This window comes from Oreochromis aureus, linkage group 22, assembly GCF_013358895.1.
Source record: "Oreochromis aureus strain Israel breed Guangdong linkage group 22, ZZ_aureus, whole genome shotgun sequence".
Taxonomy (NCBI): Eukaryota; Metazoa; Chordata; class Actinopteri; order Cichliformes; family Cichlidae; genus Oreochromis; species Oreochromis aureus.
In genome coordinates this window covers 22,731,891-22,759,256 of record NC_052962.1, presented here as the reverse complement: position 1 = coordinate 22,759,256, position 27,366 = coordinate 22,731,891, and the positions used below count along the sequence as shown (strand labels likewise).

General features: G+C 39.8%; 4 protein-coding genes across 6 annotated transcripts; 2 read left to right on the top strand and 2 right to left on the bottom strand.

The window, feature by feature from the left end:
- Positions 1-186: 186 nt before the first annotated feature.
- LOC116319988 (transmembrane protein 272-like) lies at positions 187-4,258 on the bottom strand. Of its 2 annotated transcripts, XM_031739482.2 has the most exons (6): positions 4,204-4,258; positions 3,639-3,792; positions 3,512-3,554; positions 3,351-3,401; positions 3,048-3,239; positions 187-1,762 (listed from the first exon to the last, which is right to left on the bottom strand). In XM_031739482.2, the coding sequence occupies exons 3-6, from the start codon at positions 3,552-3,554 to the stop codon at positions 1,512-1,514; spliced, it is 537 nt and encodes a 178-aa protein (XP_031595342.1). In that variant the 5' UTR covers positions 3,639-3,792; positions 4,204-4,258; the 3' UTR covers positions 187-1,511. The 2 variants fall into 2 exon arrangements, with proteins under 2 accessions (XP_031595342.1, XP_039461119.1); XM_039605185.1 differs by lacking the exon at positions 3,639-3,792 and having other exon boundaries at positions 4,204-4,241.
- A 1,443-nt stretch (positions 4,259-5,701) lies between these two features.
- Positions 5,702-9,309, bottom strand: si:dkey-266f7.9 (uncharacterized protein LOC100006223 homolog). The gene is made up of 4 exons (XM_031739545.2): positions 9,199-9,309; positions 8,487-8,573; positions 6,311-6,881; positions 5,702-6,186 (listed from the first exon to the last, which is right to left on the bottom strand). The coding sequence occupies exons 2-4, from the start codon at positions 8,555-8,557 to the stop codon at positions 5,890-5,892; spliced, it is 939 nt and encodes a 312-aa protein (XP_031595405.1). The 5' UTR covers positions 8,558-8,573; positions 9,199-9,309; the 3' UTR covers positions 5,702-5,889.
- rpz2 (rapunzel 2) lies at positions 7,647-16,515 on the top strand. 2 transcript variants are annotated; one of them, XM_031739546.2, is made up of 3 exons: positions 7,647-7,742; positions 13,655-13,751; positions 15,418-16,515. In XM_031739546.2, the coding sequence occupies exon 3, from the start codon at positions 15,465-15,467 to the stop codon at positions 16,149-16,151; it is 687 nt and encodes a 228-aa protein (XP_031595406.1). In that variant the 5' UTR covers positions 7,647-7,742; positions 13,655-13,751; positions 15,418-15,464; the 3' UTR covers positions 16,152-16,515. The 2 variants fall into 2 exon arrangements, with proteins under 2 accessions (XP_031595406.1, XP_031595407.1); XM_031739547.2 differs by lacking the exons at positions 7,647-7,742; positions 13,655-13,751 and adding an exon at positions 13,883-14,203.
- Positions 16,516-18,025: 1,510 nt separating this feature from the next.
- On the top strand, positions 18,026-27,328 carry krit1 (KRIT1 ankyrin repeat containing). The gene is made up of 17 exons (XM_031739523.2): positions 18,026-18,175; positions 20,086-20,255; positions 20,480-20,636; positions 20,736-20,828; positions 20,926-21,055; positions 21,144-21,387; positions 21,471-21,586; positions 21,742-21,885; positions 22,007-22,163; positions 22,444-22,551; positions 25,243-25,399; positions 25,532-25,683; positions 25,773-25,939; positions 26,041-26,128; positions 26,226-26,432; positions 26,816-26,932; positions 27,017-27,328. Exons 2-17 carry the CDS (start codon positions 20,154-20,156, stop codon positions 27,104-27,106), a joined length of 2,229 nt encoding a protein of 742 aa, XP_031595383.1. The 5' UTR covers positions 18,026-18,175; positions 20,086-20,153; the 3' UTR covers positions 27,107-27,328.
- Positions 27,329-27,366: the final 38 nt, after the last annotated feature.

Genomic DNA, 27,366 nt, shown 5'->3' with positions numbered 1-27,366 from the left:
GTACCCGAAGGCACAGGCAACAAACCTCTTCTGGGAAATTCTCCAATCTTCATATTAAGATACCCACACCAGCTTGCTGCCTCTCACCAAGGCCAACTTCAGAATGGGACAGAGTCCACCCCCTCTGCAGGAGACTGGTTCTTGCATAAGCATTTTTATTTTATTCATCAAGGCAAACCTCCTAAATCCAAATAAAAGGGCTATTCAATTTTATTGTAAACAACATGTAATATCATTCTTGCAATACAGACTTTAGTGCAGTAGATAGTTAACAAAACATAAGCAGAAGAATAAAAAAAAAATATTCTCAAAGTTTTTGTTGTTTTCTCAGTTTTTTAGAATATATTTACTATATAAAGATAAGATAAGATAAGAGAACCTTTGTTAGTTCCACGCGTGGGAAATTTGTTTTGTTACAGCAGTGGACAGTGCAAAGTTGCATAGAAAGATTAGAGAAAAACACTAATCACTAAAGGCACTACATTCACAGAGACGCCTGGATACATGCAAACAACCACAAACAAAACACACTGGACCTAGAAATATTTGGCCTCTCTCGTACCGCTGGTTTCTACATACACACCCTATATACTGTATACTGTATGTAGGAGCACCAGCTTGAATCGCTGTAATTGACCTCCATTTTTTTTTAAAACAGGGTCCACAGTGTGCTTTTGCTGGATGCAATGACAGTTACACAAGTTTATGGTTTTTAGTTAAAACTGTTTCTGTGATACATCCGGCCACATTAGAGGATTCAGTCGCAGGTTACCACTGCTGAATTGCACAATATGGAGTAAAAAATAGACAAAGCCAACAATTTCCCATAAACCTAAATCATATTAATCTCATGCTACATAGAAAGTTAACACGGATTGTTGAGTATTTTCCCTTTTCAAAAACCATGAAATCATGCAAAAAAAAAAGAAAAAGAAAAGAAAAGAAGCTTTTATTTTCAAGCAACACTGTTCGGTTAATTCTTTGTGCACCATACTGAAATACACTAAAAATGACTCAGAGAAACATGGCAGAGCTGAATATAAAATCACAAAATACCAGTACCACCAACATTTTGTTAGCTGCTTCTGCAGAGTCACTGACAGTTTTTTTCTGGTGCAAACAGGAAGTTTCACACTTATGGTGGTGGTGGCGTGTAAAAGGGATGTGATGTTTCAGCAGTTAATAGGTCTGACTTCATCAGCGCGAGAAGGGCAAAAAAAAAAAAACCCAAGTTGCTGCAACATAAAGCAAACACCTTAAACTTTTTGGTGTATGGTGCAGTAAGCCACCTTTATTTATGGCATTTGGGAGAAGTCTGCAGAAAAACAAAAATCAAGTAGCCTTTTGGAAATGTGCTTTTTTAAATACTCTTGTTTGCAGCTGCAGAGGAAAGCTTTAATAACCCTCACAGTGATAAAACAAAATCAATCCTCAGAAAGAAGATCAAAATCTGCATCACTGGCCAAAAGACAATTTCCTTAAATACCTGAGGACATAATCTAGGATTTAAATCACACATCACCAGCAGACTCACTTATTGCACCATAGAAACTGCCTCGGTTGGGTATCAAGTGACGTCTAGCACATACAGTCCTGCAGCAGATCAGCATGCCGAAGCAACAGCCGCAGAAGAAAATGAGACCCAGTGCGACCCACACCAGTGTAGTGACGACAAACGCAAACTGGTAGGTCACCTTGTGGCAGTACGGAGCGTTTCCAGGTAAGTAGTTTGGAGGATAGACAGAATAAATCCAGCTGGTGCCTGTAAGGTGAAGATAGACAACACACAGGGGGAAACGTCTTCAGTTCTGAGTGAAACCTTAACAATGAATTCACTTTAAAGGTCGCAGCAGCAACAGTTTTAAAGGCTGTGGTTTGGTCAGATTTGATTGGCGGAGACAAATAACCCACTGTCATCTGTTTCTTGACCATGGAAGATACTGTGTGCCGATTTGTTACACAGAATTATGAAACCATTTTTTCAAACTGATCCACAACTCAGTAAAAGTTGCAAAAACATTTTACACAATCCTTTAACTAAGCATCATGAAGCAAAATGTAAAAAAGGGGGAAAAATTATTTGTCTTGCAAACACATCCATCAGTAATAATCAGAGTGGTTTCTTATTTTCACCACAAATATAGATTCACTGAGCCTAGAAAACCACACATCGTGTGCACTGGTCTCTGATATCTAATAAGGAAGGGTGTCAGTGTTTGTGTGGCATTGCAACCAGGTTGTGAATGCAGCATTTCCTAAATTTCTTTTTGACTACTCAATGCCAATAAGATTAAATACTTCCATTTCCAACATTAACCATTTTACTATAGATGCACTCTATGGACAAGTTATTATGACACAAACAATGTGGTCATAAAAGGAAATGACATGCTCAGTTTGTATGAAGAAGTAAAATGTCCCCTACACCATTACAAAGTCTTGATTAGTAGAAATCAAGGCTCGTGATGCCACGCAATATTTATCCATTTGAGTTCCTGTTCTTAGCTCACAGGAGCGGCATCCGTTTTGGTTTTCTGCTGCTGTAGGTTCTGCTCCAAGGTTTGACATTCAAAGATGCTCTTCTGCATACCTTGGTTTCAACTAATGGTTATCCGAGTTATTGTTGCCTTCCTATAAGCGTGAAGCAGTCTGGTCATTCTCCTCTTACTTCTGGGATGCACAAAGTATTTTTTCAGAGAACTCCTGCTCACTGGATATTTTCCTTTTTTGAATCGTTTTCTGTAATCCCTAGAAATACTCAAAAAAAGACCAGCACGTCTGGCACCAACAAGCATGCTGTATTCAAAGTCACTTAAAATCACCTTTCTTCCTCATTCTGATGCTCAGTTTGAATTTCACCAGGATGTTTTAACCATGTCTACATTTCTGAGTGCACTGAGTTGCAGCCATATGATTGGCTGATTAGATATTTGCAATAACAAGCAGTTAGAAAGTTGTTTCTAATAAATTGGCCAGTAAGTGCACGTGATTTTTATGTCTAATTTCATGCAAAAATGAAGAGTGCAGAAAGGTTTTTTTTCTCACACCTGCTATGAACCAGCCAAAACTGAAGATGTGAAGAACTGTCATACAGGCTGTGGACAGGACGTAGATCGCTCCATCATCAAAGGCGCTGCTGGTGTAGGTCAGAGTCAGTGAGAGGATGCTGTTTGCCCCCAGCACTATCAGGTAAATGGGGATGTGGGGCTGTATGGTGCAACTTGTCAGGTGTGTGGCCCCTGTGATGCAACAGAACAACCATATAAGATCATCATCAATCATAGACGAAATGCTAAAAGTGCTGTATTCACTAACTGGATCACTAAAGCTGTCAAATTAGTAAACCCTACCCAGTCCAATGGCTGCTATCATTACCATCCACCAAATAATGTTCACCACCACTGCAAAAACAAAAAAAGGAAGAGACAGAGGGTAAAGGACTGGTTTAACAGTAAAACAGGTAAAATTATGAAAAAGTGAGACAAAAATGAGATGCAGAAACTAATCTAACCAATTCCTGCGACTTGTGAGGCAGTTTGAGGCTTTAGATCCATCTGTGGAGAGAGGTTAATATCTACAGTCACAGTTTTGTCACAGCCATAACATGAAGAGGAAGCAGAAGCAGAGCTCTACGGTACCTGTCCAGTTGTGAGTGGAGCCTTTTTAATCTTCAAGTATTCAGAAAATAAGAGAACTACACGTGAGTTGCCGTTAGCTACTTCTTAGCAAAGTGCAGGATGTTAAGACATATGCGTCCGAGCCTTTCAGCAACTGTTGCAACACTGTGTCTCACTAAGAGGAAATAATGATAAAAATCAGCCTCTGTTATCTGACACAGTTTACGTGCAGTTTGTTAAAATTTCCTTAAGACATAAACTAGTCACATGGAATCCTTCCACTGATCTTGTAAACCATACTGTTTCTTAGATTAATCATATACATAACATAAAATGACTTAAATTTTATATTTTGAAGTGACATAATTGGTACATGTTAAATCATGAAGCAGCACAAGGGCTAAGTCATTGTAAGCCACAGGACAGCTTATGTGGTGCACACAGGAAAATCAGCTTTCCTGTTATAACTATCAGCTTTTTCTCGCGTGCCAATAAATACTGACTGCCACCTTCAACTATCAAATAGTTTTTGTACAGAAGCTGAACATTAAAACTGTGCTGCAGAAAGCAACAAACATCATCTCACCCTCGTCTCCATTTCTTCAAACTTCTGTCTTCAAGCACATGATACAGGAAACTAAATACACACAGAACCAGGCTTTTAAATTTGTTTTAACACAGAGGGCGTCACCAGTCTGAATGCTGCTTTAAAACCATATGTTAGCACCTTGAATTACAGACTGTATGAGATTTACTTTATTGTTATTTATTTTCTTTCTTATTCACCTCTTATATTATTACTCTTACTTTTTAACTACAGGGAGAACCATTTTTTAAGCAGAAGTGCAACAAATTTTGTTGTATATCATTTTATAGAAGGACAAATAAAGTAACCTTGATCGCATAAATGGTGTCAAGACTGGGACTAAAAAGCCACCAACACTAAAATATTTGCCAGGCAAAGATTGTCTTTGAATAATACAAGGTATTCTGTTGATTTATGTCTTTTTGCTCTGACAAGAAAATGGTGTGAGCTTTCAACAGAATATTGAATATTAGAAAAAGTTGATTAAAGCAAGTTTAATCTTTATGGCTCACTGGCTACTTGTTTTCAGTTTAGAGTTTTAAGCAGCATTTTAAAACCACTGGTGCTAAAGTGGGTTTCACTGGGGATTTGTTCTTATCCCTGAATTAAAGGTGAAGCCCAGCAATCTATTATTGCACTTTAATACAGGTGAAGTATTTAGAAAAAAAACTGTTTAATTTTTTTTTAAACAAAAAAAGAAGATTCAAAGGCTTGCACAAGGTGCACCCTTTTAAGGCTGTAGGACCAAAGCATCAAATTCCAAATAAATCCAGGAGCCTACATTACCCATGATTCAATCCCAGCACCAAACGTTAAGCCTGAGATTGTGGGTGATAGAGAGTGCAGTTGGCAGTACTGCTCCTTACTTGCAGAGATGAGAATGGAGCAAATGAGGGTCCCGTGGGCTTCCTAGTTTCTACCTCCACCCAAGTGATGTAGTGCATTGATCTCCAGACGCTTATTACAGAAGTATGTTTTAAGTATGCTTTTCTACATGAAAACAAGGGTAGTAAACAAACATTGCTGCGTAAAAATCAGTGGAGTTTGTTTAATGGAGCTTCAATTAAGAAATGTGGTTCAAGTTCTGCAAATTTGGACAGCTCAAGTGGGTCTGAGATGCACAGGTTAAGCTACTTGTTCCCTGCTTACGGTAAGCAGCAAGCCAGAGGAGGATGGAGTACCACTCACAAAGCAATGCTGCCACCATGCGACTGGATGAAAACAATTTCTGGTAGTATGGCGCTTGTTAGAGGTCATAGAGGAGGCTGTTTCAAGCTTCTCTAAAGACCTCAATATCAGCTCAAGTGTTGGACTCATGTTAAACTCTGTGAGTGCAAGAACATTAGTGTTACTCAGTTGGGTTGTTTAAGCTTTATCACAGTTTCCATATGACCTAACTAATGATTTATGTTCACTGCAGTATCTCCACAGCAATTACAACACACGTCAGCAGTTTTCACAGTTCATTAGTGTCAAAAACTCCACATAGCGCCACCTCTGATTTATTTTTGAGTTGCATTTATTTTATTCCCCAAATCTTTTGCAAATGACCCGCAAATGAGACATTTCATCCCAGGCAAAGTTTCCATCATAATTACTTTTGTTGAGCTCAGTCAGATATTAGCACTGAAACGTTTGATTAATTACTTTGTCTGTGAGGAAGTTAAGTGGCTAAGAATTGGGTTATTAGGCCTGCTCTGTCTTAAAAGCCTCTTTTAATTGGAAGTCAATGATCATTTGAATAATAGGGGCAGCGGGAAAGTCCATGCATATGATTCCAAAGCGCTGGTTCAGGTCCGTCTTTGCCCTCAGGTACTCGTACAGCTGTGGGTTGATGATTTGTGCGACGGCCCTGGGGTGCGCAAACACTCCGGCTCCACTGCTGAAGGTGAGAAAAATCTGGGCTTTGTTTCCTGAAGGTGCATCCTCCAAGTGGTTGTAGACACTCTGCCATTTCTCCTGCACATGTGCCAGTGTGGGCACCTGCAGGGAACACCAAGTGTAATTTAAAATAAAACCAAGTAGGATCACATGGAACATAGGCAAGGTAATGAAAATAAAACACTGCTGACATCACAGGTAGTTTGAGTATAAAATGTAGACAGACCTTCCAGTCATCAGCTATGTCCATTGAATCATAACGCATCCCCAGATCTGGCCCATTGAAGTTCTGCAGGATGATGATCTTCCCTCGAGCCTCGCTCATGGTTGGCACGAGTCGGCTGTGCCACAGTAGGTCCCAGTTAGAGTAGCGATTGATGTAGTCTACCACAGCACCATAGATGTCACCCGTCTCACTGAACTCCTCCTTCAGACGCATTAACACTGTCTCAGTTGGATACTCCTGCAGGAAGTCAGTCACTCCCTCCAGGACATCCCCAAAGTGTGCTCGCTGGTAGGACACCCCGTGATGAATGGTGAGGTTTCCATTGACGTGACGCACACGGATGTCTAGGAAGCGAACACCAGCACGGAGCTGGGAGGCCAGGCTCCAGGTCTGGCACTCTGCATACACACCACCATATAGGGCCATGGTGTTGTGGGTCCCAGGCATGGTGATCTCTGACAGCAGCCGATCATCAGGGATGCTGGCCATCCAGGCCGGGTTGAGGAACTCTGGGTTGGGTGTGTCATCATAGTCAGGCCTCTGGATTGCACCGTTACTCAAACTAATGACTCTAAAACACAGACAGATAAAATAACTTATCTAGTACAGGGCTTCTCAAATTTTTGCTCTCAGGTGCAGAGTCAGGAATCAATCCACCTGAGCCACAGTTGCCCCATGGGACAGTCCTTAGGCCTACACTACACCAGTATTTAAAATTATCCAGGTAACTTCAGGATTAATCCTGGGTTTTCAATACTACACAGGAGGATGTGGTATTCCAGAATAAAGATTAAAATAAAGATTAAAAGATTAAAATCCGAACTCTGAAGGTATGAAATCATCAACTATTGACCACTGAATTCTCAGTAATTGTGTGGAAAGTAGGGTGTTCTAAATCATTTTCAATAGTTACCAAAGTATTTGTGTATTGTAAGATAATAAAATCTTACAATAATACAGAGAAAACCCCAACAATCAGATGACCCTTTATCAAAAAGTACTTGGTCACAGTGGAAAGGAAAAACTCCCTTTTGACAGGAAGAAATTCCCATTAGAACCAGGCTCAGGGAGGGGCAACCATCTGCCATGGCCATTAAGGGGTGAGGAGATGAAGACGAGACAAATGAAAACAGAATCTTAGATGAAACTTTATTCTTTCATTCCTGCAAATAATTTTACTTTTTTTTCTTGTTTTATATATGTGATTCTAAAACTTCATGGTCATGGAGGCCAGTGGCCTTCTTCTGGCCACGCTCCCTCTCTGTACTTCTAACTCTCTGTCTTTCTCATCGCCAGTTCTCATGAAGTTCCACTGGTTGGTTGTAGGACCTCAGAGAGGAGTGCCCAGCTGCAGTGGGGCTGCACAGCTGTCTCCCATCATCTAATCTTCACCACAGCATTTAGAACAGCTTTCCTTCTCAACTGTTACCAGGTTGGTCAATTTTTGTCAGTGGTAATGCTCTTGTTAAATTTTAAACTCAGTTCTTGTGTCAGTCTTCATTTTCAATTGTTCATGCTGTCTCTTCTTTGTCCTTGATGTGCAATTCCTGCTCCTGGCTTCTCAAAATTGGAAAAAATCAGTGCTGCTGTATTTAAATATACTGCTGTATTAATAAATCTTTTAACTGCTTCTATTTTCCAAGGCTGTCTTTGGCTCAAACATGACAGAACCTTTGAAATATTGACTCTCTCCCAGTTTTACTGATAGAAGCACTTAAAGTTACTGTACAGCACTTTTCTTCAAACACACTCACACTGCTGGTTTGGCTGTGTTATATTGTGTGTTTAACCCTTTCATATTTTCCTTACACACATACACTGCTGTCAGTACATTTCTCCATAATTGTGATTGGTCAAATGTGCCACCCTTTTCATGATTGGTATTGGACGTCCCCTTTGGCTCTGCTACAGCATGGGTTTCTTTGCTCTCCACACACACTGACCATGCATACAGAAATGTACTTCTTATTTTATTTCATAGATTGTGGTTTAAGCTTAAAGCCTGTGATTTTTCACCCTTTTTTTTCTTCTGATTTATTGTGTGTGCTTGATGTTCTGAATTGTCGGTGCAATAAGAAATAAAAGTTGCACTGAACTGGACTAAAACCTAAAATGGAAATATATTAGCACTCAGAATATTTGTTGTGGGTAAGTAGCCCCTTTTTGACTTACTCACCCCAGCAGGACCATCAGCTCAATTAACAACTTGTGCATTTTCACTGGATCTTGTCTCATGTTGTTCCTCATTTCTGATTTTCCAGTTCTGGAAACAGATTAAAATTTAACAGCATGAAAAATACTAAGATCCAGTTTAATGTAATGATAGAAATGACCCATTAAAAAGAAAAAAGAAAAAAAAAGCAGTGCAACAAAAACTTAAAGAAAAATCAAAAAATCTTGCATTTAAAAAATGACGTGTTTGGAGCAGCCATCCAAATAAACACGCTGACTTATTAAAAATTTGCTCATTAAAATAAGGCAAGCTCTTTTTTTCACAAAAAAAAATCACTGAAAAATACATTTATTTAAAATATTGTCTGTAATAAACTCCTCATTACAAGTGCTAGCTTAAATCCATTGTCTGAAGGACAAGGTTTTTTTTATGGTCAATTATTTATTGTTGGATGAGAAACATGTAAAAAACAAACAGAAAACAGAAGCTGAAGTGCTGTTCCCATCATGAAAACACGCCAATCTAAAAAGCAGTAAAACTGTAACAGTAGAACAGTAGAAACTGATTCTGAACCAGCTCGAGGTCGACGTCTGCTCAACCCCGTGGCCCATTTCAATGGCAGGCTTAAACCTTTCTAATCCCAAAGCTGAACCAAACATCCACAGCTGCTGTGTCAAACCTGCTGATGTGCCTCGCTGTTTGCTTCTGTTCTTACCTGAAACGAGCTGGGGGTCCGTCCTCGGTCCAGTCCAGAAACGTCCTGGGAGTATCGAACAGGGAGAGCGGGGAGTGGAGGTGTCAGAGGCAAAATGTGGTGATCTGGGAGATTACTGTGGGAACTAATACAGAGGAGGAGTTGAGGGGTGGGAGTGCAGCACTGTGCATGTGTGAGGGTGGGTGGGAGCGTCAGTGCGAGGGGTAACTGTCCCTCATATACTGTGGTCCAGAAGCATAATGAAAATAATGCCAAAGAAGTGGATGAAAAATCCTCTTTTATATGTGTTTTTATATATTCTAAGACTTTAATTTTTGTCTGAATTATGTTTTAAAATAGAGAATAAAAACAGAGAAATTATCATGTTTCTTTGGTACAAGTCAGTTGTATGCAATCATGCTACAGCTGAGTGACTTCTCACAGCGTTTATCAGTCTTCATAAGTTAATATAACCCCAGTGTTAATATTGGAATGAAAATTTCAGGAGAACTTAAATGGATTGAATGGAAAATGCTAACAAGGAAAGATCTGCACAAACTGCATTGAAGGCCGTGAGGTGGGCTTTAATTCAGTTATAGGAGGGAGGCCTAATAATGGTTACTTCCAGTTCTTATTAAGAAGAGAAGGCACATCATACCCTCAGATAAAGTGCAAGATTTTAATTGTCAAACTTTAAAGGAGACCTGTTATGCAACGTCCTTTTTTTCTGTCAAATATATGCTGTTACAGTGGCAGATGCTAATGCTACACATGGTCAAAATTTTGAATAATGACCCCTGTGAGCCAAAAAGACTGCTACAGACACTCTGGTTCAACATTTTATTTTTTTTTAATAATCATGATTTTGCATGATGTCACTTAGGGGGATAACCCAAATATCACATGCACACATTTTTGGCTGTCAGGATATAGGAGCTGTCCAAACCTTCTGTTTAAAAGAAACAGCCAATCAAAAGAAAGTAGGCATAAAGAGGGAGGAGCCCAAACATTTCTTTGGTTTCATGCAGTGGATGAACTTAAGGGCCACACACAGGGCCAGTGTAACATAATTTATTCTGAGAATTTCAAGAATTAACACTATATAGTGTTGAAAATTAGGATATTAGGTTCTCTTTAGACACAACTGATGACTCTTTTATTCAAATATATTTTTAACTCATTCTAAGATGTATCTGAAGAGTGTGTAAACATGTGGAAAAATCTGCAGATGTTTACTCGATTTGTCTCATATCACAGTCAAACATTGCACAACAGCCTAGTCCTTGTCTCGTTTAATCATGTTTGCTTAGCTGTCTCTACATACCACCAATCCAGAGCGTGTAGAACAGAAATTCCTGCAGTTTTGAATAAATATTTGACGCCAGGTGAATTTGAGTGAAACATAACAAATTCACCTGGCACAGCCCGGTGAATATACACAAGATTTAGATCAAATATAACTATAGAGGAGCTGCTTCTCCAGCACACACTGCATGTAGTCCAGGAAAGCATCAACAGCTCTGTAAGTGAAAGAAAGAGTGGAGAATTATTAATAAATGGAACCATGAGAAGAAGATCAGAAGAACATGCAAAAATGAAAGGAGCATTACAATATTGTCGCTTTTGAAGTCTGTCCAGTTGTAAAGATTAAAGAACCCACAATCTCTCAAATAGCTGACATGTGCTTTTTGGAAACTAGTTTTTACTGGAAATAATCTTATTCAGAGAGACAACCTTACTCAGAATAGCCGTATTTACTCACTGACAAATTTAGTCTTGGTTAATAAGTGATGGATGACACGTTGAAATGGAAGAAAACTGTAATATAAAGGAACAAGAAGTATCTTAAATGTCTCTTAATTTAAGTGGAACTTCCCCCTGTAACTTTAACACCATACTTTAAAGATGAATTAATGTGGATGCTGCTTTTTACTCAGATATTCAGTGGAGATGGAGTGTTTAATGTTCAGTGTTTATAAGATTTTATTACTGTCAGTGTTTCATTTTAGTTGTATATAGTTTCCTTGTGAAAACAAGCAGAAAATATCAAATGGAGCCAAAAACTGCAGTTTGTGTAATGGCCACTCAGTGGCTCCAAATGCAAGTCAATAGTCAGTGCCCACAGAGTTTCACGTTACTTTACAGGTGAAATAAACATGTTTATGGACAAATACAAAAAGTGGTTTGGGTCTATGGCTAATGATGCTTGTTAATAACTTTCAGTATAACTTGTATATTATTTGCCCTTGTTGAAAATATCTGGCTTTCACCATACTGTTTTTATCAAACTTCAATCTACCTATCATGTCTCTTTTTTGTCTCCTCCTGGAAAAAATTGTCTACAGCCCATTAAAGTCCTTCCTAGATGAACAATGCAATTCTGGAAGTGTTCCAGTCTTGGCCCTCTCCTTTTCTCTTTATACCTGCTGTCACTTGGCACTATTTTCTGGAAACATAATATTTATGCAGACAAATGTCAAGTTTATTTTGCACTTAGGCACACTGGTGCATACTCTGTCCACCCTCTGCCTTATCAACATAAGGAGATGGGTGACACTAAATCATTTGAATTTTAATGACAACAAGACAGAGGCTGTGTTGTTTAGACCCAGTAGTATATCCCACCCATTGTCTCAGGTCAGCAGAACAGCAGAGCAGCTTTTGCTTGTTTCAAAGATGCAACTCAAACTCAGAAGGGACAGAGCTTTTGAAGTTGTGGCTCGAAAATTGTGGATTCACTTGTTGGTTTGTAATCTGGTTTAAAAACACACTTTTATTCCCTGGCCTTTGACCCAGTGTGAGATGTTGACTGTGATCTTAAATTACTTTGTATGTACTCCTAGTGGTATTACCTGATAAGATAGCAGTCCACCTGTGGCTCCAAAACAAGCTAAAAAGGCAGATTCCAGGTTTTGGACAGAAGTCTACATCCCAGTGGGTGACTTTATGTTGACTTCAAGGATGTTTCAAATATAGTCTAAGGTGGAAATGCTTGTTTTAATCATATACTATTATGTTTTGTTTTGTTTTTTTAGCCTTTTTTAAAAGAAGCCCAGTCTATCTGTGATGGGACAGCTGATTGTCTTCAGGGCAATAGTTCATCCTTCATATGACCACCTGAGAGTGCCAAAGTTATTTTCAAGGTTTAGGTATTCCTACGTAAACTTAAACATGAAATAAAGTACTTCATACAGAATGTGTGTAAGACATACGCTGTAACCGTGTGAATAAACTCGTGTTGTCTTAGGAAGGTTAACCAAAGACTTCAGGGTGTGTCCAGAGGAAGTTTCAGGTGAATGCGAACAAACAGAGACAGAAAATCCTGAAAGTTTAATGTTAAAATTAAATTAATGGTAATATTGTCTCTGACTAACCATCAAGTAGAACTTTATACAGAAAAATACATCACAAAAGTCTTTCAATATAAAAAAGTAAAAATAAAAGACATGCTTGGACTTATTTGTGCTCTTAAGTTGAGCTCCTGACTGTTGTGTCTATTAGAGTTGATGCTTTTGAGATTGCCATTTGTGCTAAGATATATATAACCATTGTTTGTATGTGTGTGCTGATAAAGTGTTTCTCCTTCTTAGGTTTTATTTTTCTATGATGGAAGAAGCAGCTTCGTTGCTATAATTTTCCCTTACACATTTAGAAACCACAAGGTTCTGTTCATCTAAGGTGCAGGACCGCTCACTTCTGCTTTTTACACATCTTAGTTCGTTGAAAGGTCGCATCCTGTATGTGGTGACTGGAGAGGTTGATAAGAAGTCATGCTCTGTATGGTACGGCGAGGGGCCACACACACACACACACACACACACACACACACACACACACACACACACACACACACACGCACCCTCCTAAACCCTTAGTGTGTGAATATATTTTTTTTAAATATAGTTTTGTGTCTCAAATGTGGTGAAATGCTAAAAACATACCGAAACAATTAAATAAATAAAAGTATGTACGTAAGTTTTATGTGACTAGTATGAAAAATATTCAAATGAAAGCTGCTGTCAGCAGGCAGTGATACTGTATCTTGAACTGTTCTTTTTCACTAGTAAACAAAGCCATTTCCAGAAACACAGGTTTTCCTTTGTTATTTGTCTGAACTCACATCCTGAAAAATGAATGAACGAATGAATGCAAACACAATGCATAAATATTTTTTGCGTGACGATACTGATACTAATACACATAAGCAGCAAATACAATAGGGAGACATTTGTTTCTGCTCATTAGGCGCGATGATGCATTTCACTTCATTTCACTGATAATTTCGGTAGTATCTCGTCACCCAAACGGGTTGAAGGTGTGTGAACATATGATTAAAACAATGACAAAAGGCAACAAGGGCTGGTGTTCCAGCCTGTGGTAGGAGCTTCAGCCACAGTGTTTTTAGATGGACTCTCTCAGCCAATCAGCACAGAGCACGCATGACTCACTTCCTTGTATCTGCTCCCTTATTTGGCAGGAAGGGGTTGTCCTTATTTGACTATAGGGTGGAAAATGGTGGAAGGCAAAGCCAGACGGCTGCAGTAGACTGAGGAATACCAGCAGTTTTATCTTTGGTGAGTAAACATCTGCCTTCTGTGCTTCACAATCTCTGATCTGAAGGGTGTTTAGAGTCTATTTGAAAGTGAGTCAGCTGGGACTGATAGCAGCATGCCAAGGTCATTCATGTAGGAGAGGCAGAGAATCAGGAAATGAGAGAAACAAGCTTGGAAACAAACAGCACCACGATCCCGAGACTGGGTTTAGGTTAAAGCTGCAAAAAGAAATAGCTTCTGGGAGTGACTGAAAGTGCTCAGTAGATGATCTACTGAAGTTCACAACCTGGAGCCATTTCTTTGTTTCCAGTCTTTCTAGTGTTACTACAAATAGACACACCTACTGTTTTCCCTGAGTTATTTTTCCAGCACGACAACATTGAGATTGATGATTAATGCTACAAGTATGACAAAGACGCACTGCTATTAGATGTGGATGCATAGTTTCACAGATGAACATTTACACTGATGTGGTAAGTAATCATTCAGTAAAATGTCTCGGTTTATGCTTCCTAAATGAAAGAATTCGCTTATATCCTTCTTTATTTCATTAAGAATTGATCATCTTTGAGTCTTTAACATATTTTTTTGCCTAAAAATGTATTTTTTGTGCTTTACTGCAAACAAAATGCCGGTGATTGAAATTATAAAACGATGCTTGTTTCATTTTAGCTGAATACTTCTCTTTAAACTTAAACTATATGTTGTTACAAGTGTTCTAAGAATTTGTAACTTTTTTTGACATAAAATGAGAAAAGTTTGTTGCTCACGTATCATAGATGTAATTATTTGTTGGTCTTTTTTGTGCTCTGTCACATATGAAGTATCACTGAACTGGACTTTTACTTTGTTAACAACATTCTTCCTTGTGTTTTTATTTTTTAAGGATCAAATTCAATGAAAAACTTAGAAAACACCAAAAGGTTTATCAGTAATGACACATGCCTTCACTGTCACATGTTGCCCATAACATTAAGTGTAAGATGACACCTTTTAGTATTACTCTACACGATATGGTGTATAGGCAGCAGCTGGTGACGTGTGTATGCCAGCAGTTAGCTTGTTTTTAGTTGGCCTGTGAGAAAGCTTGTGACTTAACACACCTGTTAGGTGCAAAACATGAGCAGGTTTTCATTCCAGCGGGTGATTTTTTTTTGGAAGGGTATCTAATTGTAGTGGCAGCAAAATGATAAAATAGTTAACAAACATGTCAAAAAGGGGATTCTATTCATCTGGACGTAGCGTTTTCAGTGGGAGAAACATGTAGTCAATCATCCAAGTGACTTCTGAAGAAGTTACTTGGATGAGTGACAGGAGCAGCCATAAGAAAAAGAGGGATTTGCGACTCAGTTCAGAGTTAAAGCTGGTGTGGTCATACGCTCTAGCACAGTATGGATACAGTTTTGCTGGGTCAGTAAGTACAGCAGGCCATCTACCAGTTGAAAGATTGGTGGTTCAATCCCTGACTCCTCTAGTCTGGATATCAAAGCAACCTTGGGGAGTATAGTAAACCCTTAATTGCGCCAGATGTTTTCGATCCAGTGTCAGTGTGTGAATATTAGGTGAAAAGTTTTTTGGTGAATGAAGCTTTTAAGAAGAAAGCACTTTAAGTGCTCAAATAGAGCAGAAAGGTGCTGTATAAGAATTAGTCTGTTTAACCTTAAAATCTTTTGTTCTGTCTCTCCAGATTCACTCTGTGTGCACTTTTAACGTGGCAGAAGAAAAACAGCAGTGATGGCTGATGCAGCACAAATCAAGAAGACCGCAGCCAAAGTGTTGTGCTGTGTGGAGAAGGTTTCCTCCTTCGCCTCCTCCATTGACCCCATCTTTGGTGTTGTCTCTTCCCTGGTTGGAGTGGCTCGCAAGGGCCTGATGGACGAAGAGGGTCATCCTCTGGAGAAGGACTTCCAGGCGATCCACACCAAACTGCAGAGCATCTCTCAGAAGAATCAGGAATGCCTGAAGAAGATCCACATTGACGAGGTGAACGAAACCTACGGCAAGTACGAGGAGTACATCAAGCACCAGTACAGCGCCTTCAACAGCATGGTGGCGCAGGTGAAGAAAGATCCAGCCAACGCCACGCGCCACATGGAGACCTTTGAGAAGATTTATGAGAGGGACAAGTCTGACATGAGCCTGGATGTGTATTATCGTGGCGTGATGACTAAACAAACGCTGTTCGCAAAACCGCTGCTGAAAGTGTACTTTGACCACTGTGAGGGCGACCGAGAAATCATGGAGCGCCGCTGTTCACACATCGCCCACCTCTTCCACATGGGGCTCATCGCCCTCATGGGCTACACAGCTGTTACAGAGGACGACGAAGATGAAGTGCGCGAGAAGTGGACTGGCAGGGTGCAGGACATCCAGGAGAAGATGCAGGAGGTGCTCAGCGAGTGCAAACCCCAAGCATCCTAAGCCCCACAAGGAGAGAGGACATCCTTTGAGTCTGGTGGTACCAACAAGGGGACCAATCAGGACTCTTAGCTGTGGATTAAAAACATAAATTATGCTATTATATAAAAATATATGTAAGACCAAAGCCATGTTTTCATTTGAGCACTTGAGCTGCACTGGATGGTTGTACTGCAGCATCTTAATTGTTGTCTTGACAATGTATCCTGTTTTCAGAGTTACCACTATAATGTTCAGCTGCTTTGTGTTGCGCCTCAATAGATGCTGAAATTTTATACAATAAAATGTATGAATTATTATACAGTCAAGTTGTATATTTGTGAAATAAAGCTGCAGCAAAAAAATAAAGTCAATTTATGAGGGGCAAGTCTGGAACTTCTCTAATAACTCAGTCTGCTGAGCTGCTAGAAACCAAACCCTACTACACAGTTAATAAACTCAAAGAATTTTGTTTATATCCATACTTCATTTCCTTTTAAAAAGTGCCTCTCTGAAACAGAAACTGCTTTCATAAGACCAGCGAAACAACTGACTTGACTTCACGAGAACTCGATGTCTATTTAATACATTCCTTTCTTTCACTGAGTTCCACAATGTAGTAATTATACTGGGTTTAAAGAAGCCTGTTAGAGTACAGACTACGTAATACATGAATTATGATTATGCTTTAAGTATAAATAGCACTGGGGTGATTCTACTGTATAGCTCACTTGGTTGAGCAGGTGACCCATATGCAAAAGGCTACTGTAGAGGTATGGGTTCAAGGTTGCCCCAGACTACCTCCAGTGTGTTATTCCCCCACACTCTTTCCCAGAGTTCCTGTCAGCTTTCGATTGTCCTATATGGGAATTTGAGTCTGCCTCTAAAAAAACAAAAAACCCCAAAATGAAACACATAAGTCAAAGTTTCAGATTACCTCAAAATTTCAGCTTAATAACACAAACCTCTAAAAAATTAACTTGAAATTTCAAGTCGAAGTGATTTGGGAGGTCGCTTTTGACAGTGAGAGTTTCACCAGTTCTTTAAATATATATATAAAAAAATATTCCCTTCCAGCTTTCCAAATACCAGGATTTGCTTGATATACTTTCTATCAGTCAGGGTTGAAGACTAGTGTGAGAAAGTGCGGGAGCTATTGTGAGGAATATCAATGATCAGGATATTTTATCTGTTAAATTTGCTAATTCATTATGGTTAATAAAATACATCGCTAGCTTAAGTTAAACAACTGATCCAATTAAAGCAATAATTTTCTTTGAATATACATAAGTTTATTTGCTTTATACACCCCTCTAGCGGAGAAACTCCTAAAATATCTATCTATCTATCTTAGCTGTTGGCTATAATATTCAATTCAAAATTTATTTATTTTTATCCCAAAATTGCATATAGCCTTCATATTTTTAATAGCAAGCAAAACACGTACTACTACTTGTAATACTTCTGAATGATTATTAGGTTATTATGTCAAAATTTCGGCTATCTCAACATTTCGAAACCTGTAAGTCAAAATTTGAGCTAATGACCTGAAATTTTGACTTATGGATGACAATTTAAAAAAATATTTTAAAAAGTTTCCACATATTCCATTTATTGTCCTCTTAAAAAGAGGACAATAAATCATATTGAAATTCTGAAAAACTTAAATAAAATCACGAAATTAGAGATAGCTTTGATTTTTTTTTAAAAATCCATAAATAACTCTTTAAATACGGAGGGAGCACAGCAGACGCTACCTGACGCTCATGCTTTGTTATTGAGTGTACGTGGTCCCCCTCACCAGCAGAGTCCTCTGTCGTCCTGCCGCAGCTGCTGCACTCAAACGTAACGTGATTCCTCTGTTTGTCTCTGCAGCCCTGCCCCGTCTTAAAAAGGCCTGCAACTACCTCAACCCAAAAATAACTGCTCCTGGAAGCGGTGCTGGGGCAACACCCGGCTTCGGAGCGCTAATTTAACGCAATTAAGACGAGCGGAGAGCCGAGGAAAGCTCCGTTTGGTGGTTTTGAAAGAAAGTCACGTCGCTTTCGGTAAGTTTCAGCTGCTCGGCGAGCGGAAAAAAAAAAACATTGATGAAGATGAGTGTAGCATCCCGGCTACTGCTGCTGACTCCGCTCTAAAAGTTCTGTCGTTTAACGTGGACAAGGAAATGTATGAAAACTGGTTGAATACGACAGTGTATACCGTGTGTGTAAAATACAACATGTAAAGGTGTTCGTGTAATAACAGTTTAAAGACAGCGGAGCCTGGTTTCCGGGGCGTGACCTGTCTTTGAACTCAACAAGTTTGTGTCTGAGATGACTCTTGCTAGTTTTACTGTGTTAATTTATGTTTTACTTATTTATATGCAGTTCAAAAGTGACTAAAAATAAGATACAATAAATACAGTGCAAAAATTAAAAATAGTAGGTATACAATATGAAATAATAAAAGAATATGTGTAGAGGTATAGTTTAAAGCAGTTTGAGAATATTTGAGCTGGTTACATGGTGTGTTATCCTGCACCGTGGTCGTAAAGAGATGGACAAGGTCAACAACAATACTCAGGTGGGCTGTGCAGTGTAAATGATGGTCTTCTGCGTCAGGGTGCTCTTCTGCATACCTTTTACCGATTTGAGTTGTTGTTGCCTTGGTATGGTATCAGCAGGGCATTGTCACCCAGAGAACTGCCGGTCACTGGATATTTTCTCTGTTTCTGATTTGTGTGTAAATTTGGCAGCAGATCTAATCATACACTTCGTGTATTCACGAGGTATTCATTAAATAGTGTGATTGGTTGGGGGGTACTACCTCAGTGTGGTAAACGTGGTCTTTGTGAATATTTTATGTTCTACAAGACAAAAGGCATCAAGGAGGACGGGGTTAAAAGGTTCTTTATGGTGCACCGCTATGCTTCACAACTCCACAGCTGTTGAGTCAAACCTGAGAGTGACGTTTGCAGCAGTTCTTACCACACTTACTCTGGGTGTAGCATAAGTGCTACACCCGCAAGTGCTAGAAGACATAGCCAGAGACAAAGACGGAAACAGAAAATTTGTTCATATGCGTCAACCCTTTCTCTGATACACAGTGAGCAAGTTAACAAGTCAGCAGTTCTGGACAGTGATCCCAGGTTTGATAGTGACATCAATAAGGTTACTAGAAGTGCTTTCTATCCCTTAAAAATATGTCTGAGGTTAGAAAATCCTTGTCTCAAACTGACTTTGAGAAATTGGTTCATGCATTCATATCAAGCAGGTTAGATTATTGTAATGCTCTATTCACTGGATTACCCAACTCATCAGTAGGATGACTTAAAATGACAGCATAGACAATGCAGCACACAGAGTCCTTACATGCACATGAAAGTTTGACCATATGAACTCAGTATTGAAGGGACTTCTTCATGGACCTCTTAGGTCAAGATCCTTTAATGTTCCCAGAATTAGATCTAAGTGTGCTGAAGGCGCTTGCAGTTATTGTGGTCCAGTTCTTTGGAACAAGGTCACCTGAGATCAGGTACAACTGTGCATAAATTTAAAAACAGACTTGACCCTTTTAATCACTAAAAAGGTCGGGGGGGGGGGTTGTCTGTATTTTGCTGTTTTCACTGCCACAGGTTTTATGTTTTTATCTTCTGTGTTAAGCACATTTAGTTTGCATGTAACTGCAAACTCCCACAGGGGTGTGTTCACTTTCTCTGTCCACGTGGTGACAGCATTAAACTACTTTGAACTTTACAAAGGTTATAAAATTGTGTGAATGACTGATTGGTTTTGGCAGTGAGAGCTGTGGGGCTCCAGGTCGGTCATTTGCTTTGGTGTTGAAATCCAAAGTTTCTAAAGTGTAGGAGCTCTGTGATCAGTTAAACCTGTGTATAGACTGAGTGTCACTGCTCAAGCACTGAATTACTTTTCTTAGCAACCTTCACCTTTTTGATATTTTTTTCCCCATGTTTCAGGCATGCCTCTCCACGGCATTTGGCCCCCATGTAGGATATTTTCTCAGGTCTGAGGAAAAGACGCCACGATGGGCAACGAGGACACCCTCGAGGATGTGTTCGTTGCTGTGCTTCGTCCGAAGAATCAAGTCAGCCTGAGCTCGAAAGAATACCGAGCCAAAGCCTATGAGGTAGGCAGACAGTCAATTAACACACTGTCCTCGACATCTAACAGTTTGTTTACATGTGAAAACACCACCGAGGTGGAGAACACTGTGATGTCCTGTAATGTATTGTTGGTTTGGGGTTATCACTGCTGTATGCATGAATAATAAACACACTTCAGTGAATTCTGACCCACTGAAGTTCCTAACTGAGCCTCTGTTTGCATGTTTTTCCTCTGGCGTCTGGGTAGATCCTTTTAAAAGAAGTGCCTTTAGAGGGGAAGGAGAAGAAAAGAAAGAAAGTCCTTCTGGCAACAAAGATCAAAGCAGGAGGAGACAAATCCAAATCCATATTGGATTATGTTGATGAAACGATCAAACCGCTCTCCAGTAACCAAAGCTGTGCTGGTGAGGCTGACGCATTTGTGCACAAGTTGATTTATTAAACTTTTTTTTTTAAGGGGTGGGGTAGGAACCACTGATCTAACCTTAGTTTTTGGTGTGCAGGAAAGCGTGTGGTGCACATGAAGAAATTTATTCTTGAAGGTGACAATGAAGGGAAAGAAGCCTCACTTTTTGTTGTACCAGTCAGTGTTAAAGGTGAGCAAACTATATCTCATCCCGAACTCATCCTGCTGATTTTATTTAACAAAGTTTAAGCTGTGCATGCAGTAGATTAATGAGTCCTTCTATACAGACAACAGCAAGCCTGTCCACAGCCCCGGGAGCCCCAGCTTTTACTGCTTCCACGACATAATGCGGGTGTGCAGTGAGACCAGCACTCACTTCTGCTCCATCACCTCCAAGATGCTCCTGGCTTTAGACAAGTACGGAGAAGTCTGTAAATGTGCTCTTTAGTTCTGAGATTTGGTCAGAGGTAAACGCCCCTTCCCTTTGCTTCTTTCCCCTCCGCAGATGGTTAGCAGAGCAGCACACTGTGCCTCATGCCATCCCTGCTTTATTCAGACCAGCACCCGTGGAGCGGGTGAAAACCAACGTAAGCAATCCAGCTTACAGCAGCGAGGGCAAACTGAGTGACGAGGGTCTGCACATGGGCTACACTGCTCTGGAGATCAAGAGCAAGATGATGTCCCTGGAGAAGGCTGACATGTGCATCCTGAATCCACTCTACGGCTCAGATCTGCAGTACACCAACCGGGTAAGGCTTTATATATGCAAAGAAACACAATTCTTCTGGTGGATTTGGAAACTTAAATCACCCTCCTTTTGTTTTGTCTGCAGGTGGACAAAGTTATCATCAACCCATACTTTGGCCTCGGAGCACCAGACTATTCCAAGATCCAGATCCCAAAGAGGGAGAAATGGCAGCATGGACCCAACTGTGTGACAGAAGACAAGTGAGGGCTTCTTTTGGTTAACTGCTATCGACTTTGTGTCTAACTTGGTCTCTTTTCGGGGCATACTGGGCAGTCTCGATTGACAACATTGGATGCTTTGAACTGAAGTCATGTTTAGTCACTGTTCTCTTCAGCATAAATTCCTGTCTCCACAGAGATCACCAGTGGGTGGATGACTTTCCTCTCCACCGCAGTGCCCTGGAAGGCGACACGGAGCTGATCTCTAAGCTTCTGGACAGCGGTTTCTCAGTCAAGCAGCTGGACAACGATCACTGGGCTCCCATACACTATGCCTGCTGGTGAGTCTCCTGCTCATCTGACAGCTCAAGAAAGGCTTAAAAGTATCCAAAACTTCTTATTTTCTTGGTCTTTTTTTCCATTACTTATGTTTAAGATCGATATTCGTGTTGTTCCATCCAGGCATGGTAAAGTTGAGGCAACCAAGCTGCTGCTGGAGAAGGGTAACTGTAATCCCAACCTGTTGAACGGCCAGCTCAGCTCCCCCCTGCACTTTGCAGCCAGAGGAGGCCATGCAGAGATCGTGCAACTTTTGCTGCAGCACCCTGAGATCGACCGGGTACAAATTTAACACTTCCTTTTTTTCTTTTTTTTTTAGTTTTTTTTTCAAGAGCATCATTGTGACACATTAGCAAGGTTTTTATTTTAATTTTATTTTTTTTAAATTATCACTTCGATGAAATGCTGTTGCAGCTAAATGTAACTATTTTTTTTATTGCTTTGTAATAATAATAATAATTGCTGATTTGTATTTTATCAGTATCCACATACCATCCAGATTGCAAATAAAGTGGTAAACGTTAATCACTATGTCATGATACTGACTCCTCCACCAACAGCACATAGAAGACCAGCAGAAGAGATCACCGCTCCAAGTGTGCGAGGAGAACAAACAGAACGAGTGGGAGGAGACTGTGAAACTTCTGCAGCAAGCCAACAGCAAACCAGTGAGTCACACAGTTACAGTATTTGTTATTCCTTTGTGTGGAACAACAGCCTGTTCAGGATGTTATCGAGATAAAGTTTGCAATTATTTCTAAATACACTTCAGCATACTTAAGCCCATAAGTATACACTTTCCAGTGCATATATTTTTGCTGATTGATTTGCAGGCGTTGTTGTTGTTGTTGTATTTTAATATAACATAATAGTTGTTAAACAACTATGGCATCCTAAAGGCATCACAGTAGGGGAGACCGGGGATAGTTGTAACGTGGGTCAGTTGTAACACTTCCAATTTCTCCAATCAGGGCTAAGTTTCAAATGATGTGACTCATCCTGTGCATGCCCAATTCAGTTTTGCTATCACATTTTGTCAAACACAGACAATTTAACACAAAAAAAAGTAATTTGTATGCCAAAAAGTAAGTTTTTCTACTTTATTTCAATTTCTAATAGCATTATCTGCTTTGCAGTTAAACTCATCAAACTTAAATTATATTATTTGTATGTCTATGGGGATATATTCTGTGTAGGTCTTTAGTGCTAATGTTTTAGCCGTTGGCTGTAATGTTAGCTAGTTCATGGCTATAGGAGTCTGGGTCAGTTGTAACAGCAACAGTCTGGGTTAGTTGTAACAATAATGCAGATGTTACAACTTACCACACTATTACTTTAACTTATATTAAACAAGTTGGGGCAACGACATCAGCAGAGAGAGGTTCACTGGTCGCCTTTGTATATGCGGTTAATGCCATTGGCAAAACAATTCCTCCACTGTTTGTGTTCCCACACATACATTATGCAGACCACTGTGTCAGAGGTGGACCAGTAGGAAGTATTGGTAGTGGAAATAAATCAGGATGGGTGCAAGAAACAGATTTCCTCATCTTTCTGAAGCACTTTGCAAACCACACCAAGGTAAGCCATGATAAAAAGTAATGGAATTGCGATGCTGGTGAACAACTACATTTTTTCAGCTTCATTGTTATGTTCAAAATTGGTGCAAGAGTTGTAGGTTATAATGCCCACTGAGCCAATGAGGCCAAACTCAAGGAAGACCAACCAAAATTCATCAAATATTCAGTTGCAGAAAATTCCATAATTTGTCTTTTTTGGGGGGTTGGAATATGTTCAAAAGCTAGATTTCTGCATTCTGTCACACACACACATAGCTACATAAATGGCTCTTGTGCATTCATGTGTTGAATAAAAAAGATTACATGTTAATGTTTTGTTAGTACCCTTATTTCATTGTGTTACATTTCACCCCAGGATATGTTACAACTAACCCAGACTATGGGGTTAATTGTAACATTTCACTCTTTGTGTTTGAGACCATACCATGCAATGGGTAATTGTGCTGCAGAGAAATTAGCTGCACTATTTAATAGCAGAGACATGTAAATACTTTGCATTACATTTTGAATCCACTACCTTAAAAGAGCTCCAATTTACAGACAAAAATGTCAAAAATGTTACAACTATCCCCGGTCTCCCCTACATAAAATGGTAATAACAAAAATATTAAAACATAATTGAGGAGAATATAAATGCTGCTTTGGATCCTAATCCAAATGAGGTGGCTATAGCTCAGGAGCACGTTGTGCACCAATTGGAAGGTTGCTGGGTTGATCCCTGGTTGCTCCAGTCTGCGTGCCAAAGTATCCTTGGGCAAGATAATAACAAAGTTGATCTCTGATGCCACGTTCAAAGTCACCTTTATCACAATTCTTCCCTGTTTTAACTACAGCAGGTCATCTTGACCATGTCTACTTGTCTTAATGCAATGACATGTTGCCATGTAATGGGTTGTGTTGATAAGCAATTGGAAAGGTGTACCTAATAAAGTGACTTGTGAATGTAATTCCCTGGCAGTTAAGTTTCTTTGATTGCCTGTTGGTGATATTCCTTCAAGAACAGTCTAAGGTGTCAGGCATTCCCAGGACTAAGCCATGTTTCACTCTTATTTTGCATGTCATTATTGTCTTTTCCTTAAATATAAACCAGCACTCCATAAAGAATTATGTTTCTGATATTGGGCAAAGGAGTGGCCCCGAGGGGTTGAGTCATGAAAGCTCTGGGATTATAGCAGCAAAGCTTGTGGATTTATTAGCTGTGCTTTTCATGCTTTTTCATAATGAGCTAGTCATTGTTTAGTTTGTTTACTCATGTTGTGTTTAATTAACCTTATATGTTGTTGATAGTGAGTCTGGCATAGATACGTTCACTCATTTTGATATTTTTTTCCTTGTTTGAAGAAAAGAGCTATCCAGTAAAACACATGCACATGTGCAGTTATAACCACACAGAACAGACATGACGGCTTCCTTCTGATATAACACTTTAAAAAAAGTGTTATAGTATGCTTCAAGTAAAGCAAAGCACATTGAAATGTTTCCTGAATATTCAACAATGTTGACAAGTTTGGTTTTTTTTTTGTTTACATATATATGTATACAAATGTTTTAAAGAGGTGTTTATACTTTTATTTTTAAAAAGAAAGAGGGAGATTGTTAACTTGTTATTTTCTGTTATATCGCGAGAGTACTGTTGCCCGCGGTGAGTTGTTGTTGGTGTGTACGGGGTGTAAGATGGCATAAAGAATAAAGCGCTTGGAGTGAGACTACGACGTCGTGTCTTTTGACTTTAAACTTAATTTTAAGAAATCCACCATTTGTGCTGTTTGTGATCCACAGTACGAGAAGGTGCGCATCTACCGCATGGACGGCTCGTATCGCTCCGTAGAGCTCAAGCACGGCAACAACACAACTGTGCAGCAGATCATGGAGGGGATGCGTCTGTCTCAGGAGACCCAGCAATACTTCACCATCTGGATCTGCTCAGAGAACCTCCGTGAGTCCATTGTTTCTTTTTTCAAATTTATTTATTTAATTTAGTAACATCAATCCAATAAAGACCGAAAGCTGTAGTTAGTGGTATCACTGCAAGATCCCAGAAAGATTTGTGTGTGGTTTTGTGTGTTAGACCTGCAGCTGAAGCCGTACCACAAACCCCTGCAGCACCTCCGGATCTGGACTGAGATTGTGACAGATCTCACAGTGCTGGATCCTCAAAGGGAAACGCCACAGCTCTTCCTCCGCAGGGACGTCCGACTGCCCCTTGAAATTGAGAAAAAGGTAGGTCACTTTCACCACCTACAGTGACAGCTTGACTGGAAATGTTTTGAGAGCTCTTCATCAGCTTCCTGCTGGTGGCTTTGTTTCAGGTGGAGGATCCCCTGGCCATCCTTATCCTGTTTGACGAGGCCCGGCACTGCCTTCTCAAGGGCTTCTTCCCTGCTCCAGACAGCAAGCTGATCACACTGGCCAGCCTCCTCCTGCAAATCATCTATGGCAACTATGAGAGTAAGAAGCACAAGCAAGGGTTCCTCAAGTAAGAGACAAATCATATTTGTGCTTAGCTCACTTTTAATATCTGCTCTAACAAAACTGATTTATTTGCATTCTGGTAAAATCTGTGCTTTATTTAAACAGTGAGGAAAACCTCAAATCTATCGTGCCGATATCCAAGGTGAAAAGCAAAGCATACCACTGGACCAACAGGATTCTTCATGAGTATAAAGTACACTTGTGTTTTTATTTTAATTGCTTTTCATGTTATAAATACATTTCAGTGTTCCCTGAGGTGACATCAGGTCCTGTCTCTCTCTCACCAACAGGCTCTGAGCACCAGCGAGGGGGTCAGTAAAGAGATGCACCACCTGCAGCGGCTCTTCCTGCAGAACTGCTGGGACATCCCAACCTACGGAGCAGCTTTCTTCACAGGCCAGGTCTACACCAAGGCCAGCGCAAGCAACCACAAAGTCATCCGTGTCTACGTGGGGGTGAACACAAAGGGACTGCATCTCATGAACATGGAAACTAAGGTAACCTGCCGTCTAGTTGGGTTTTTAAATTTTTTTTTTAAATGTTTTAAGCTCTTGTTTGTGAATGTAAAGCTACAAAGCTACTGATTCTTCAGCTTGGTGGAGCAAATGGATGATCTTGAGCATGGGCTCTCCCACACGAATTTGCCTGTTTTTAAAGCATATGCACTACGTGCTCGATTGAAGCACAATAGCACAAGGCAGTTTGCATCTACAGCATGTATTTGAACTTGCATTCTTAGATTAGTTAGATTTTTACTTAAATATTCTCTCTGGGCTTACTGTAGGATAGATTAAATGATAATGCTGTATTTGTGGTATAGTTTTTAAGTTTTAGTTGAAGATGCTTGATGTGACATTTTATTACACATCTTCTCTTGCAGGTCCTTCTCATCAGTTTAGAGTATAGCACGTTTATATGGCAGCTTGGACATGCTGACCAGTATTTCCAGATACACAGTGGTGACAACAAAATGAACTTCATCGTGCACACAAAACAGGTAATAAAACGTTTCTTGAATCAAAATAATATTTATTGAAATATATATGGTTGTTAACTTTTAAGGTCTATTCTTTCCCTTCAGGCTGGCCTTATTGTGAAGCTCTTAATGAAACTGAGTGGGCAGATAACTCCAAATGAGAAAGGCGTCACAGACAAATACGCCTATGGCTGAAAACTATTGAAGAAACCACACCTGCCAAAAAAAATTCCCAGTTCAGGTTGTTTGTTCTGACCATCATCTGACTACAGTAACTCTGGAAAGCCTCTCCACAAGCGCCTCATTTTGTACAACTGGCTTAGTGATATACTTCACATTCTCTATTTTCATGTTTCCTGGATTTTGATTGCATGTAAATATGTTTATTATTTAATAAAGTGATTGATTGTATGATCAGGATGTGTTTTTCATATTTAGGCAGAAATGACAATGTT

Excerpts from the sequence above, each read along its gene's own strand:
- rpz2 (XM_031739546.2), top strand. The coding sequence starts at position 15,465 with ATGGCTGATGCAGCACAAATCAAGAAGACCGCAGCCAAAGTGTTGTGC.
- si:dkey-266f7.9 (XM_031739545.2), bottom strand. The coding sequence starts at position 8,557 with ATGAGGAACAACATGAGACAAGATCCAGTGAAAATGCACAAGTTGTTA. Across the intron at positions 6,882-8,486 it reads GAGCTGATGGTCCTGCTGGG|AGTCATTAGTTTGAGTAACG; the intron begins GTGAGTAAGTCA and ends TCTGTGTTTTAG. Across the intron at positions 6,187-6,310 it reads ACATAGCTGATGACTGGAAG|GTGCCCACACTGGCACATGT; the intron begins GTCTGTCTACAT and ends TGTTCCCTGCAG.
- LOC116319988 (XM_039605185.1), bottom strand. Across the intron at positions 3,402-3,511 it reads CTCACAAGTCGCAGGAATTG|TGGTGGTGAACATTATTTGG; the intron begins GTTAGATTAGTT and ends TTGTTTTTGCAG. Across the intron at positions 1,763-3,047 it reads TTTTGGCTGGTTCATAGCAG|GCACCAGCTGGATTTATTCT; the intron begins GTGTGAGAAAAA and ends TTCACCTTACAG.
- krit1 (XM_031739523.2), top strand. The coding sequence starts at position 20,154 with ATGGGCAACGAGGACACCCTCGAGGATGTGTTCGTTGCTGTGCTTCGT. Across the intron at positions 21,587-21,741 it reads AACTGTGTGACAGAAGACAA|AGATCACCAGTGGGTGGATG; the intron begins GTGAGGGCTTCT and ends CTGTCTCCACAG. Across the intron at positions 26,933-27,016 it reads TCATCGTGCACACAAAACAG|GCTGGCCTTATTGTGAAGCT; the intron begins GTAATAAAACGT and ends CTTTCCCTTCAG.